Source organism: Misgurnus anguillicaudatus, chromosome 3 (assembly GCF_027580225.2).
Source record: "Misgurnus anguillicaudatus chromosome 3, ASM2758022v2, whole genome shotgun sequence".
NCBI classification, from domain to species: domain Eukaryota; kingdom Metazoa; phylum Chordata; class Actinopteri; order Cypriniformes; family Cobitidae; genus Misgurnus; species Misgurnus anguillicaudatus.
This window is the reverse complement of record NC_073339.2, coordinates 6,498,144-6,512,763: the sequence shown is the minus strand read 5'-3', so window position 1 is coordinate 6,512,763 and position 14,620 is coordinate 6,498,144. Positions and strand designations below refer to the sequence as shown.

The window sequence follows — 14,620 nt, the reverse complement described above, 5'->3', positions numbered from 1 at the left end:
AAGTTGGATTAGGGTTTAGTTACTCTTTAACATGTATATACACATGCAAATGTTTCTTAATTATATACATGCATGTGTGTATGTGTATTTATACATAATCATTATACACAATACACCCACATAAATTATGTAAACAAAAACTTTTATTCTGCAAATGAATAGTCGCGACTAATCGTGAGGCAGCACTACTTTACTCATAGCGACTCACAAACTGTGTGGTGTGTTTTTATAGACGGCGGTACGTCAGGAGGCGTGCAGTGGTCTGTATAAGCTCTCTCTGTCTGGACTCGAGGGTGGAGAATCCATCAATAGATCCTTCCTGCTTCTCGCTGCATCCACGCTATTAAAGTTCCTGCCAGACGCACAAGCTCTCAAACCAATCAGAGTGAGTACACGCACATCTCACACTACCCCAGGCTCGCATTGTGCCCATATTAACCCCTCATGTTAAAATATGGCATGTTTGTGTGTGTAGGTGGAGGATTTTGAAGAAGAGGCATTGTTCAGGACCGGCTGTAAGGAATACTTCTGGCTGCTCTGTAAACTCATTGACAACATCCACGTAAAAGACGCCAGTCAGACCACCTTGCTGGACCTGGACGCGCTGGCCCGACACCTCGCTGACTGCATCCGCAGGTCACTCACATGAACATCAGTGTCCAGCACTACAATTGACCAATAAGATTTAAGGTTGAAAAACCTCGGTCCTTCTAACTGATAATTGTTTTCTACTTACAGTCGTGAGATTTTGGACCAACAGGACGGGGCGATCGAGGACGACGGTCTAACTGGTCTGCTGCGGCTGGCCACCAGCGTCCTGAAGCACAAGCCTCCGTTTAAGTTCTCACGGGAAGGTCAGGAGTTCCTGAGAGACACGTATGACCTGCTCTTTCTGTTGCCCAGCCTGAAGGACCGACAGCAGCCCAAATGCAAAAGTCCTGCGGCCCGCGCCGCAGCATACGACCTGTTAGTGGAGGTGGTTAAGGGCTCGGTGGAGAATTACAGATTGCTGCACAACTGGGTCATGTCGCAACACATGCAGGGTGAGCAGTATGCACACGCTGAGAGAAATGATGTATGAATGTTTTCATAAACACATTATGAACTGTGTGTGTTATTTTTGTAGCGTCTCATGCTCCGTATAAGTGGGATTACTGGCCCCATGATGATGTCAGAGCCGAGTGTCGCTTCGTAGGGCTGACCAACCTGGGCGCCACATGTTACCTGGCGTCCACCATCCAACAACTCTATATGATCCCAGAGGCCAGACAGGCGGTCTTTACTGCCAAAGTCAGTACAACACACAAAATCTTTACTTTTTGTTTGGATTTGTGCCTTATTCTGATTATTTTGTCTGTTTGCTTTTAGTATTTAGAGGATATAAAGCATAAGACCACACTGCTGGAGCTGCAGAAAATGTTTACGTATCTCATGGTATGTATTTCACATAAAGGGTGCTCACGTAAGGCATGACGTTGTGTACAAAAACAGCTAGACTGATTGCATCCAAATGAAAAAAAAAAACTATTGAAGGAGGTACATGCATTTGTGTGCACGCAGGAAAGCGAGAGGAAAGCGTATAACCCTCGTCCGTTCTGTAAGACCTACACCATGGACAAGCAGCCGCTGAACACGGGAGAACAAAAAGACATGACAGAGTTCTTCACAGACCTCATCACCAAAATAGAGGAGATGTCTCAGGACCTGGTATGACACCCATGTGTTTGCAGTGTTTTTGTGAGAATCGCCAGTCCACTGGACTAATGGTTGTGTGTTTGTTTCAGAAAAACACAGTCAAAACATTGTTTGGAGGCGTCATCACCAACAACGTTGTTTCACTGGTAAGAAAACTGATGTGATTAAAGGTGCAGTGTGGAAATTTTAGAAAGGATCTCTTGACAGAAATGCAATCTGATATACATTACTATATTATCAGTGGTGTTGAAAGATTTAACATAATTTTTATATTATTATATTTATATTAAATATTAACATATTTATATCCTTAGAATGAGACATTTTTATCTATATATCTACGTCCCCTTACATGGAAGTCGCCATTTTGCGTTTCTACAGTAGTCCTAAACTATAGAGCTCGTTTTAGCACTACGTTGTCGCAGACGACGGCATGTTTGTCCTGTGTTGTCTACCGCACTGCACTGCAAAAAATAATTTTCTTAGTATTTTTGTCTTGTTTTCAGTAAAAAATCTAAAAATTCAAATATTAAGATCTATTTTCTTGATGAGCAAAATGACCTAGGAAAATAAGTCTAGTTTTAGACAAAAAAATATAAACTAAGTAAATTTGTGCTTAAAACATGCAAAATAAGATTTTTTTTAAAATAATTTTTAAATAAGTTAACTTTTTTCATAAACACTTAATTCAAGAAAATTGTTCTTAATCCATTGGCAGATTTTTTGCCTGTTTTCGCTTAAATTTTATATTTTTTGCCTAAAAACTAGACTTATTTTCATGTGTCGTTTTGCTCATCAAGAAAAAGCATCTTTCAGTAAAAATATCTAAAATAAGAACATTTTTCTTTAAATAAGTTAACTTTTTTCATAAACACTTAATTCAAGAAAATTGTTCTTAATCCATTGGCAGATTTTTTTGCCTGTTTTCGCTTAAATTTTATATTTTTTGTCTAAAAACTAGACTTATTTTCTTGGGTCGTTTTGCTCATCAAGAAAAAGCATCTTTCAGTAAAAATATCTAAAATAAGAACATTTTTCTTTAAATAAGTTTACTTTTTTCATAAACACTTAATTCAAGAAAATTGTTCTTATTCCATTGGCAGATTTTTTTGCTTGTTTTAAACACAAATTCCCTTAAATTGTATATTTTTTCCTAAAAGCTAGACTTATTTTCCTAGGTCATTTTGTTCATCAAGAAAATACAGAATTTTTAGATATTTTTACAGAAAACAAGACAAAAATAAGTAAGAAAGTCAGTGCTAAAATCTACACATTGCACCTTTAATGCTTATAACTCCTTATGTTAGCAACTCTTGCCACTGGTGTTATATTTAAACTTACCTAGATGGGATTTAATACTTGAAAATTAATTATATAAACAAAAATGATGATTCTCCCTCGCCACTCTGTGTTTTCTCTGCTGTCTTATAGCAAAAACCAGATGCATTGATCACATATGAGCACATCTAAAGAGATTTATGAGGTGTAGTTTATATTTCTTGATGTTAATTCGTGTCTGGGTATTCACTGGATTGTGATCATGTGAGTCAGACGGCCGAGGAGTTTTATACAGTGAGGTGTCAAGTGGCTGATATGAAGAACATCTATGTAAGTTTTTCTCCTTGTCACACCTTCATGTTTACTTTATGTTAAGGGAGACCGGGGCTAGTTTCCACACTTTTACTCAAGCCAATATTTCTCATGGTGGGTGTATTTTTAGAAGTCTAAGTTTACATTTAACATTTGAAATACTTTGAAACCTGTCTGACCTATACAGATACACTGGTTTTGAAATATAGTTTAACTTTTGTCTTGTTGCATACCTGACCCTTACCAGAATATGTGTGAATGAAAATATGAATGTAACTTTTGAGACTGAATTGACAAAAATATCAGATTTTATTTTGATACCAACATTCAAATCCAGAATATACAACATTTTGTAGTTGGACCTTTGATGTGCACAACATGAATGAGTCACATGCAGTTAGTGCTTTATTCACAAAATATATTGCCTTTAACTAAAGCAAGAGTGATGACTAAGTTACTGTCATGGTTTGAGTCATTTTTCAAAGGAATTATACAAAACCATAACAATTAAGATTTACTTACTTACTCATTTTAGCATATTCATACTTATGAATGAAATTATGTCATTGCTTCATTTTTAAATGAAAGGCTTAACTAAATCACTCCCATTATAAAAACTCTTGCCTGTGATTCTGTTTTCTTGCCTAGTGTGGAATTTATAAACTGTTTGTACATTTTTTTATATTTTGTCACACCGCCCAGCCCAATAAAAAACTCCCTTAATGACACCAAATACACCTTTAACTCTTTTGTGTTCTCTCTCTCTCTCTCTCTGTCTCTCTCTGTTTCTCTCTCTCCAGGAGTCTCTGGATGAGGTGACTATTAAAGACACATTGGAAGGTGATAACATGTACACCTGCTCACAGTGTGGGAAGAAAGTACGCGCTGAGAAAAGGTACTATCTCACTTTCTCTTTCTATCTCTCAATCACTCACACACTTGCATACACACACACACACACACACGTTATCTCAATCTTGAACTTTTTCTCAAACTCTTCCCTTCTCACACTCTTTCTCTCAATCTCTTGCTTTTTATTTCTCCCACTATCTCTCTTTATCTCTCTCATTCTATCTCTCAATCACCAACACACTTGCATGCGCACACACGTTATCTCAATCTCCAACTCTTTCTCTCTCACGCTTTTTATCTCAATCTCTCTTTCTATCTCTCAATCAATCACACACTTGCATGCGTGCACACAAACACACACACACACACGTTATCTCAATCTCGAACTTTTGCTCCAACTCTTTCGCTCTCACGTTTCTTATCTCAATCTCTCTTTTATCTCTCAATCAATTACACACTTGCACGCGCGCGCGCACACACACACACACACACACACACACACACACACACACACACACACACACACACACACACACACACACATGTTATCTCAGTCTCGAACTTTTGCTTCAACTCTTTCCCTCTCACGCTTTTTATCTCAATCTCTCTTTTATCTCTCAATCAATTACACACTTGCACGCGCGCGCGCGCACACACACACACACACACACACACACACACACACACACACACACACACACACACACACACACACACACACACACACACACACACATGTTATCTCAGTCTCGAACTTTTGCTTCAACTCTTTCCCTCTCACGCTTTTTATCTCAATCTCTCTTTCTATCTCTCAATCAATTACACACTTGCACGCGCACACACACACCCACATTATCTCAATCTCAAACTTTTGCTCCAACTCTTCCCCTCTCACACTCATTCTCTCCCTCTTTATCTCTCCTACTTTCTCTCTTTATCTTACTCTCTCTAAATTTATCTCTCTCTGTGTCTCTCTTTCAGGGCATGTTTCAAAAAGCTTCCCAGGATCTTGAGTTTCAACACCATGCGTTACACGTTCAACATGGTCACCATGATGAAGGAGAAAGTCAACACACACTTTTCTTTCCCTCTGAGACTCGACATGACGCTCTACACAGAGGACTTCCTCATGGCCAAGGGTGACAGAAAAGAAGGTAGGACAGGATCCTTCTGGAAGATCTTTATTGTTTGAATAGTTAACTAGTAGTCATGTGACTTTGTCTACTACAGTCAACTAATCATGACCAAATTGTCAGGTTTCCGTGACGAGGGTGACACGAAGCCGGCGGAGAGTTACGAGTATGACCTCATCGGAGTGACGGTGCACACGGGCACAGCTGATGGCGGCCATTATTACAGTTTCGTCAGGGACATCGTGAACCCGCATGCTTACCGCAATAACAAATGGTGGTTATTTACTCTTTTGAATACAAACATATGACCCTGGACCACAAAAACACGTTTGATGTTAAGTGCTGACATCACTTCCTGTTACAGGTACCTATTCAATGACGCAGAGGTGAAACCGTTTGATTCTGCACAGTTGGCCTCTGAGTGCTTCGGTGGAGAAATGACAGTATGTACTTGAATATATTTTTACACATGAGACCATCCAATAGACTTATTGCATTGAAGCGTGTAAAAGTGAGTTAAATCTGATTTTTTTTTAATTGAATTGTTTAATTTCAGACAAAAACGTATGACTCTGTCACTGACAAGTTCATGGATTTCTCCTTTGAAAAGGTCAGTGATATATTTTCTTCACTTTTTCTCTAAAAGTAGTCTTAAAACTGGATTAACATCTGATTTTGTCTCTCTGTAGACCCACAGTGCATACATGCTGTTTTATAAGCGAGTGGAGGTGGAGGAAGAAAATGGGAAAGATTTTAACTTTGACATTTCTCCTGATCTTCTGGAGGTATCAATCATATTATCACCACCTTAAAACTGCACTGCATATGTCTGTTAATGTCGGGGTATGTGATGGCATCTCTCTGTGTTTCATAGTGGATCTGGCATGATAACATGCAGTTCCTCCAGGACAAAAACATCTTTGAACACACGTACTTCGGGTGAGAATACACTTCCTGAACCTTTTATGTATTGAAAGAATATATTGAATTTTTAATTCATTTTTGTTTGTCCTTTAGTTTCATGTGGCAGCTGTGCAGCAGTATTCCCAGCACTTTACCAGACCCTAAATCTGTGTCCCTCATGACGGCTAAAGTGAGTTTTTATATTGCATCTGTTAAAAAAGCATCTTTACCCCAATAGGCTTTCAGATTCATTGGGAGACTCTTAAAGTGATTGTTTTCCTCTCTTTCTATCACAGCTCAGCACATCGTTTGTTCTGGAAACTTTTATTCACTCCAAAGAAAAGGTAAGACAATATTGTCAGCACTTATTGATGCCACTTAACTGTTTCCCTGTCAGTTGCCCACCAGCATTTTTTATGATTTTCACAAAAGTTTAATGCCGTCCAGAAAATGTTCTTCTTTAAATATATAAACATACAATATTTCAAACGAAAGATGGGCAGTTTTCTTAACTCTTTCACCGCCAGCGTTTTTAAAAAAAGTTGACAGCCAGCGCCAGCGTTTTTCATGTTTTTCACAAAAGTTTAATGCCTTCCAGAAAATGTTCTTCTTCAAATATATAAACATACAATATACCAAATGAAAGAACAGACCCTCTGCTTTCAAACAAAAAAAATGTTTCTTCCTACCTTCAGTAGTTCTTTTGTAATCAGCTTTTGAATATGGGTAGGTTTCTGCAAAAACACCACATTTTGAGCAAAAAGCAGAGATAATTCCATTTTTGTGACAGACTTTTCATAGAGAGCCCATTCAGAGCGATCTTTAAAACAGACACGGACATGCAGCAGCTTGCCATAGGGCAATACTTCCGGGTTTAAAAAGTTGCGGAAGGGGGCCACCTAGTGGATAATAGCAGTATTGCGGAAAGACGGAAATACTCGTCATTGGCGGGGAAGCGTTTTCTCTTCATTGACGAGATATCTTGTCAATGGCGGGGAAAGAGTTCAAAAATACCAAATTTGGAGCAAAAAGCTGAGATAAATTTTGTAAAGGACTTTTGTTAGAGATCAGATTCAGAGCGATGATCAAAAACTACATAGAGTTTTTACTATTTTTGAACCAGTGGATGCTTTAGTGTTTAAAAGCGCCACCTAGTGGACAATTGCAGTAATATGGATTGCCGTAAAAACTCGTCATTGGCTCTTATGCTGTGTTCAGACCAGCTGGGGTAGAGGTGTCAAGCGTGAGTGATTTCAATGTTAAGTCAATGTGAAGATGCGTTGACGCGGGTCTGGAGGTCTTGCGGCGCGAATGAGGCGTTTAGCGCGACTCCTTCGCGCGTCTAGTTTGCGCAAATTGAGCGTTGCCGCGCCAAACGCGCGAGTTGAAAATGTTTAGCTTTGGCGGAAAAATGCGCCACGTTAACCAATCAGGAGATTGCTCTAGTAGTGACATGATTACAGAAAGCGAGCAGAGTCGCAGAAGCCCCTCCCATTACGCGACTTTCCGCGTGAATATCTCAATGACTAGAATTTTACACACATCTTTCACACGCTAATAAAGTGAGTAAACTCAAAATGTTCAAGTTGCAAAATAGACGCGGTAGTCGCGATATTGACGCCTCAAACGCGGCTGGTGTGAACCCACGGTAAATTGACAAGATAACTTGTTAATGGCGGAGAAAGAGTTAATTGGCTTTTCCTGTATAATTTAATAATAAAGTGCTTACTGTTAGTCATAGTTTAACATTTTGTTTTAAGCCTGGCCGTCATGGATGATAGTTAAATATGCATGTCATTATGATCAGTAAACATTGTTTGTGTCCTTCAGCCCACAATGCTGCAGTGGATCGAACTTTTGACCAAACAGTTCAACAACAGCCAAGCTGCTTGCGAGGTAAAGTTTCCCTGCATCCATTGCATTCATATTCCTATATCCAAGCAACTTCCTGTCGTCTTTGTTGAGCGTTTTCCACTCACCTCCGTCATATGTAGTATTTTAAAATACACTGAGCTCTTTTGTAATTGTCACATGTTAGTATCAGCAGTATGTATGATTCATGTATGTGATGATGTCTGCGAGTGGTTTTTGGATCAGATGGCGGATGACAACTGGTGGCCCATGCAGATTCTCATCAAGTGTCCCAATCAGATCGTCCGGCAGGTTAGTGTGTGCTCATTAATGTGTTCAGTAGCCAAACCTTCCTCCTTTTGGTGCACATACCCAATGAAGTATGTTGTCCTTTGTAATGTTTCAGATGTTCCAGAGGTTGTGCATCCATGTGATCCAGAGGTTGAGGCCAGTCCACGCTCACCTTTACCTGCAGCCGGGCATGGAGGATGGGTGTGTGATTCTCTTTGTGTCTCTTTTATTATAGAGCATGCTTTATTTAAAGGGGACATATTATGCAAAATCCACGTTTTGACATAAATGTGTGTTGGCAGTGTGTGAACACAACCACTCTACAATAAAAAAAAAAATTTAATTCCTATTTTGGCAAACCTTTCTTCCAAGACATTCGTTTTTTATTCTTTTGTGAATGTGACCTCACATTGAAAAGCCCCGCCCATTGCCACCGACCACCTAATTTTTTTACCCAAAAGCACGTTTAGTTGCATTAGCACTAAAACATGCTAATAACGATTTTTTTATCCAAAAGTGCTCTTCATATGAATCTTTCTGCCATTTGTGTCTACAGCTCTGATGACATGGACGGGCCGGTGGAGGACATCGGCAGTCGCTCCTGTGTGACGCGATTTGTCAAAACGCTGCTGTCAATCATGGAGCATGGAGTGAAGCCTCATAGCAAACATCTCACCGAATACTTCGCCTTCCTTTATGAGTTCGCCAAAATGGGCGAAGAGGAGGTAACGTCACTTCTTTTTGTGTATGGCTAACCAGTAACGCCAAGATTGATCCAGAACTGCATGTGTGCAAGCATATCATCACAAAATACATTATATGTGAATGTATCAATTAATTATTATCTAGTAAATTTAAAATTTAATACAAGGTTTACTTTTGTCCATGGCAGAGCCAGTTCCTGTTGTCTCTTCAAGCCATTTCTATAATGGTCCATTTCTACATGGGAACTAAAGGACCTGAAAATGTGAGTGGTTGAACAGATGTTCTCTCATCTCCTCCTAAACAATGACATCATCAGTGACATCATTCTTTCTCTCTCAGCCTCAAGTGGAGGTGTTGTCTGAGGAAGAGGAGGGCGAGGAAGACGAAGAGGAGGACATCCTCTCGCTGGCCGAGGAGAAGTACCGACCCGCCGCTCTGGAGAAGATGATCGCTCTCATAGCTCTGCTAGTAGAGCAGTCCAGATCCGAGAGGTTCGCACAGACTAAAACATTTTGTGTATTTAGACATGCAAAAAGTCTCTATCACTGAGATACTGAGAGGATGATGCTCGTCTTTGTGATCATGTCATTGTTTATCCACAGACACTTGACCTTGTCTCAGAGTGACATGGCTGCGCTGACTGGAGGAAAAGGTTTTCCTTTCTTGTTCCAGCACATCAGAGACAGTATCAACATCAGACAAACCTGCAACCTCATATTCAGCCTCTGCAGATACAACAACCGCCTGGCAGAACATGTGAGAAACACACACACACACACACCTTATTAAATAAGTGTATACTCTGAACTTAAACCTTGCTTTGTCATTTTAAGAGCTTACTGACCATGACACACAGACATAAAGGTCTGTGAGTGTCCTTTCTGTGATGTCATTTCCTGTTTTTATAGTTTTGTTGTCGCATGACAGCAAAGGTTACACCAAGGGTTTTCAAGCTGGGGTCAGGGGTCCCCAGAAGGTTCAAAGAGGTCCCCAGAAAAGTTTAGAGAAAAAAAGACAAAAATTGTAAAAATCTACTATATAGCCAATTATCTATATCTAACAGAGGTTAAATGTTTTTATAAAAAATTATAAATGTGTATATATATTTTATGATGGGGTCCCTCGCAAAATTTTTATCATATTTCGGGGTCCTTGCCATCAAAAAGTTAGAAAACCCTTGGGTAGAGCTGGGTAACGATTCATCGCAACTAATCGGTTACAGAATAAAAGTTTTTGTTTACATCATATATGTGTCTGTGTACTGTGTATTATAATTATGTATATAATAAATCAATAAATACACACACATACATGTTTAATTTTAGGAAAATTTTTATTTATATATTAAGTAATAGTATATTTAGTGCTGGGCAAAGATTAATCGCGATTAATCGCATACAAAATAAAAGTGATTTTTAGCATACCGTAATATAGAAATGCACCATTATAGAAATGGCTTCCAGAGACAACAGGAACTGGCTGTGTGTAATTATTATGTATATATAAATACTAGGGCTGGGCATAGATTAATCTAGATTAATCTAGATTAATCTCATACAAAATAAAAGTAATTTTTTGCATAATATATGAGTTTGTGATGTGTGTAAATATTATGTATATTTATACACACACACATACATAAAACATTTCTTAAATTTATGTATATTTAAATATCGTTTTTTATTTATAAATAATTTTGAATATATATATAAAAATATAAATAAATATATATACACACGTGTAAATGTTTCTTAAATACATACATGAATGTGTATGTATTTATATATACATAATAATTACACACAGCACAAACTCATATGTCATGCAAAAAATTACTTTTATTTTGTATGAGATTAATATATGCCCAGCTCTAATAAAAACGTGTGTGTGTGTGTGTGGATATATATTTATTTATTTATTTATTTATTTTAAAAAATATATACAAATAAAAAATTCTGAAATGTGTTTATGTATTATATTTGTGTGTTTAAATATTCATAATAATTACACACAGCACACATACACACATATGATGCAAAAAAATAACTTTTGTTTTATATGCGATTAATCTCAATTAATCTTTGCCCAGCACTAATTTTTATATATAATATAAATTATTAATAAATATAAAATGTATATAGACATGTAAATATTTCTTAAATATATGCATGCATGTGTTACATATACATAATTATTATACACAGTATACACACATATATGATGTAAACAAAAACCTTTATTCAGTAACCGATTAGTTGCGAATAATAATTATGCAGCCTTCCCCTGGTTTACACCATAGTTAATTTTTGATTCTGTGACCCAAAAAATTTTTTTAATGATTTTATTACAAACTGTCTTGTAGGAATTGCGTTTTTCATATGTTGTTGAATACTTTTATGCATACAAAAAGAGAAAATAAGCTTCACATCCTTGACAGATTGTTTATAAATCTCATGATGTTTTCTTTTGGTGTAGATCGTGTCAATGCTGTTTACCTCGATAGCTAAACTGACACCAGAGGTGAGATCAACACAGTGGTATACATTTTCATTTTGTCTCTGTAACAAACACAACTTGACACATTATTCATGTTCGTATCTCAGGCAGCAAATCCCTTCTTTAAGTTGTTGACGATGCTGATGGAGTTCGCTGCCGGTCCTCCTGGAATGCCCTCATTTGCCTCCTACATCCTGCAGAGGATCTGGGAGGTACGCCAATCTGAATTCAAATATAACCTCTCCTCATTCCAGGCAAAATCACACCATAGTTTTCTATTTGAAAAGATTAAGCTGTTGGCGTAACGCCACTGCGTGCCACACAAGAATGGCGAGTATTGTGGGTACAAAGGGTGCGGTCTGTAGTATTCAAGGAAGTCTTGCCTCCCCCAGACTTTGATGTTATTGGTTTTGGGTTTGAAGCTAACATGTTGGCAGCATTGGGCACCTGTGGCAGGACAGGTGCCAGTATGGGTTGAAATGGGGTCTGCGAGAGTGCCACCATGCTGATCTTAATGTCTTTGCTTCTCAGGTTATAGAGTACAACCCATCGCAGTGTTTGGACTGGTTGGCGGTTCAGACTCCCCGTAATAAGCTGGCTCACAGCTGGGTCCTGCAGAACATGGAGAACTGGGTGGAGAGATTTCTGCTGGCGCACAACTACCCGCGTGTCCGAACCTGTGAGAATACACGTCTCTACTAACAAAACACACACATGCAGATACAAACAAAAACTAAAAAGTATCTGGATGCCCTATAAGTTACATTTAAGTGTGCAAACTTAACATAAAACATCTTGTCTTGTATCAGGTTGTTCATTATTTGCATTATATCCTGAACATTTTCTGTCTCAGCTGCTGCGTATCTCCTGGTGTCCCTCATCCCGAGTAACTCCTTCCGTCAGATGTTTCGTTCCACGCGTTCTCTTCACATCCCGACACGAGACCTTCCTCTGAGTCCCGACACGACGGTCGTATTGCACCAGGTTTACAACCTGCTACTGGGTCTGCTGGGCCGGGCCAAACTCTACGTGGATGTGCCGGTGCACGGGACCACCAAACTGGTCCAGTATTTCAGCTTCATGACTTACTGTCTCATCTCCAAAACTGAGAAGCTCATGTTCTCCAGTTACTTCATGGACCTCTGGAACCTCTTCCAGGTATATCAAAAAAAAATTTTTTTTTTAATTTTACAGAAAATAAATGTCAAAAAAAGTTGATTTATAAGCCTTGAAACCTGAAATTTAGAGTAAATTCATTATTTCAAATTCATATAATTTCTTAATTTGTTCGTTCACCCCACAGCCCAAGTTATCAGAACCTGCGATCGCCACGAATCACAACAAACAGGCCCTTCTGTCTTTCTGGTACAACGTTTGCATGGACTGCAGTGAGAACGTGCGGCTGATCGTCCAGAACCCCGTCGTCACCAAAAACATCGCCTTCAACTACATCCTAGCGGATCACGATGATCAGGAGGTGGTTCTGTTCAACCGTGGCATGCTGCCGGCGTACTACGCCATCCTGCGCATGTGCTGCGAGCAGTCACCCGCCTTTACCCGTCAGTTGGCGTCCCACCAGAACATCCAGTGGGCCTTCAAAAACCTTACACCCCATGCCAGCCAGTACCCCGGGGTGGGTACATTCTCTTTAGTCGTTTATCTGTTACTTGATATACTGTGTGTTATGGGTAGCAATTATAGGAGCCGTTGACGTTTTTAACCAAAACGTTTTTAAGCAAAAACGGGAAATGTTGCATTTTGGCGGTTCGTTAACACAACAATGTTTTTGGGTCCTGAAACTGCAGACATTTAGAAAGTGCATACGTGTTCAGCCTACAGGTAAGTACTTGACAATGTGCAAGTACTTGACAACCATACCAACAATGGCCTCCTACCATTTATGATAAAGTTTATACACGTGTCTCCAAAAAAGTTTAAAAAATGTTGCCTATTTAAAGGGACAGTAAGTAGGGTTTTAAGTGTTTTGTTCATCAAAATCAATGTCTTTATTCATAAATATGTACTCGTTGATGTCAAATGACCTCTGCCAGTGATCTGACTTTTCTTTGTAAACATAGAATTTCTTCTCTTTACTTACATTGAACGGGTAAGTCCGAGGAGGCTTCCATATCGTTCCGCTGTATTGATAAACTATAATAGCAGAGAGGGACAAAAAGCACTAGCCTCCCAACACGTTTCCACAACGCGTTTTCATTCAGAACACGTGAACTAGCTGAAATGGACAAGGAGATCAGTGATTACATACTGGCTACCGTAGTTGCAACACGCATTTGGAAAAGCGAGGCGCTGGAGAGCACTGTTCGTTTGAATGCTAAATACAATTTCACCACTAGGTGGGGGTAAATCCTACTTATTGTCCCTTTAATATTCCAGGGTCACTTGTAGTAATAAACCTACCTCATCGTCTATCCAAACATAATTGTTTAATGCATTACCGTATCGATTGTTTGTATTTATGGCTCTGTTGAAGAATGCTTATGTGGGCAGGTGTATAGCGTTTCTTTACAAAGTAACATCGCCGACTACTGGCCTGGCACGCATAATACAGCGCTTTATAGTCGTTTTTAGGATCTGTGTAAACAAGGATCGTTTTGATTTGATTTTTTTTCAATTGTTTCTTTTTAATACAATCGTTGATGTGTAAACCTGCCCCTAGATATCTTACGCCCTGATCACACGAACACAGGTATTTTCAAAATTGTAGCTATTTCTCTCCGGTAGGCTTGCCGCGATAGTCTGTGAAACGGTGTTTACCGGTGCTTCAGCCTCTCACCGGTTAGATCACTTGACCACCGCGACACCGTCTTTCACCGTCGTTTTGATATTTTCGTGTAATTAAATCATTTAGTATTTAGAGAGAGCAAACACTAACAACTGAATGTGTCTGCTGCCTGAATTCAGCGGAGCGTAACGCGCGTCACGTCACAGAGCAGCCGGTGTCAGGTTTAATTTATTTCTGTCAGTGTGCGAGGCGAGCTGACCGACCAGACGATGGCAGAAGCCGCGTGCTTACTCGTTTTTGTTATAATATACATATATGATGTTTAATATAAGCGAGATCGTTTTTTTGGTGTTTTTTATCA

General features: G+C 39.0%; 1 protein-coding gene across 2 annotated transcripts in view; it reads left to right on the top strand.

The window, feature by feature from the left end:
• usp34 (ubiquitin specific peptidase 34) overlaps window positions 1–14,620 on the top strand; it is a 56,783-nt gene that overhangs the window by 31,297 nt on the left and 10,866 nt on the right. For both annotated transcript variants that reach the window (XM_073860229.1, XM_073860237.1), the window contains exons 36-64: window positions 233–385; window positions 476–636; window positions 739–1,043; window positions 1,127–1,290; window positions 1,369–1,434; window positions 1,561–1,707; window positions 1,785–1,842; window positions 3,227–3,303; window positions 4,086–4,180; window positions 5,119–5,291; window positions 5,394–5,544; window positions 5,635–5,713; window positions 5,827–5,880; window positions 5,960–6,055; window positions 6,145–6,209; window positions 6,288–6,363; window positions 6,470–6,517; window positions 8,004–8,069; window positions 8,256–8,336; window positions 8,431–8,516; window positions 8,872–9,040; window positions 9,208–9,282; window positions 9,360–9,511; window positions 9,623–9,776; window positions 11,496–11,540; window positions 11,624–11,728; window positions 12,048–12,195; window positions 12,370–12,674; window positions 12,820–13,149. In XM_073860229.1, coding sequence (XP_073716330.1) covers window positions 233–385; window positions 476–636; window positions 739–1,043; window positions 1,127–1,290; window positions 1,369–1,434; window positions 1,561–1,707; window positions 1,785–1,842; window positions 3,227–3,303; window positions 4,086–4,180; window positions 5,119–5,291; window positions 5,394–5,544; window positions 5,635–5,713; window positions 5,827–5,880; window positions 5,960–6,055; window positions 6,145–6,209; window positions 6,288–6,363; window positions 6,470–6,517; window positions 8,004–8,069; window positions 8,256–8,336; window positions 8,431–8,516; window positions 8,872–9,040; window positions 9,208–9,282; window positions 9,360–9,511; window positions 9,623–9,776; window positions 11,496–11,540; window positions 11,624–11,728; window positions 12,048–12,195; window positions 12,370–12,674; window positions 12,820–13,149 — 3,684 coding nt within the window. The remainder of the gene's footprint in view (window positions 1–232; window positions 386–475; window positions 637–738; window positions 1,044–1,126; window positions 1,291–1,368; window positions 1,435–1,560; window positions 1,708–1,784; window positions 1,843–3,226; window positions 3,304–4,085; window positions 4,181–5,118; window positions 5,292–5,393; window positions 5,545–5,634; window positions 5,714–5,826; window positions 5,881–5,959; window positions 6,056–6,144; window positions 6,210–6,287; window positions 6,364–6,469; window positions 6,518–8,003; window positions 8,070–8,255; window positions 8,337–8,430; window positions 8,517–8,871; window positions 9,041–9,207; window positions 9,283–9,359; window positions 9,512–9,622; window positions 9,777–11,495; window positions 11,541–11,623; window positions 11,729–12,047; window positions 12,196–12,369; window positions 12,675–12,819; window positions 13,150–14,620) is intronic.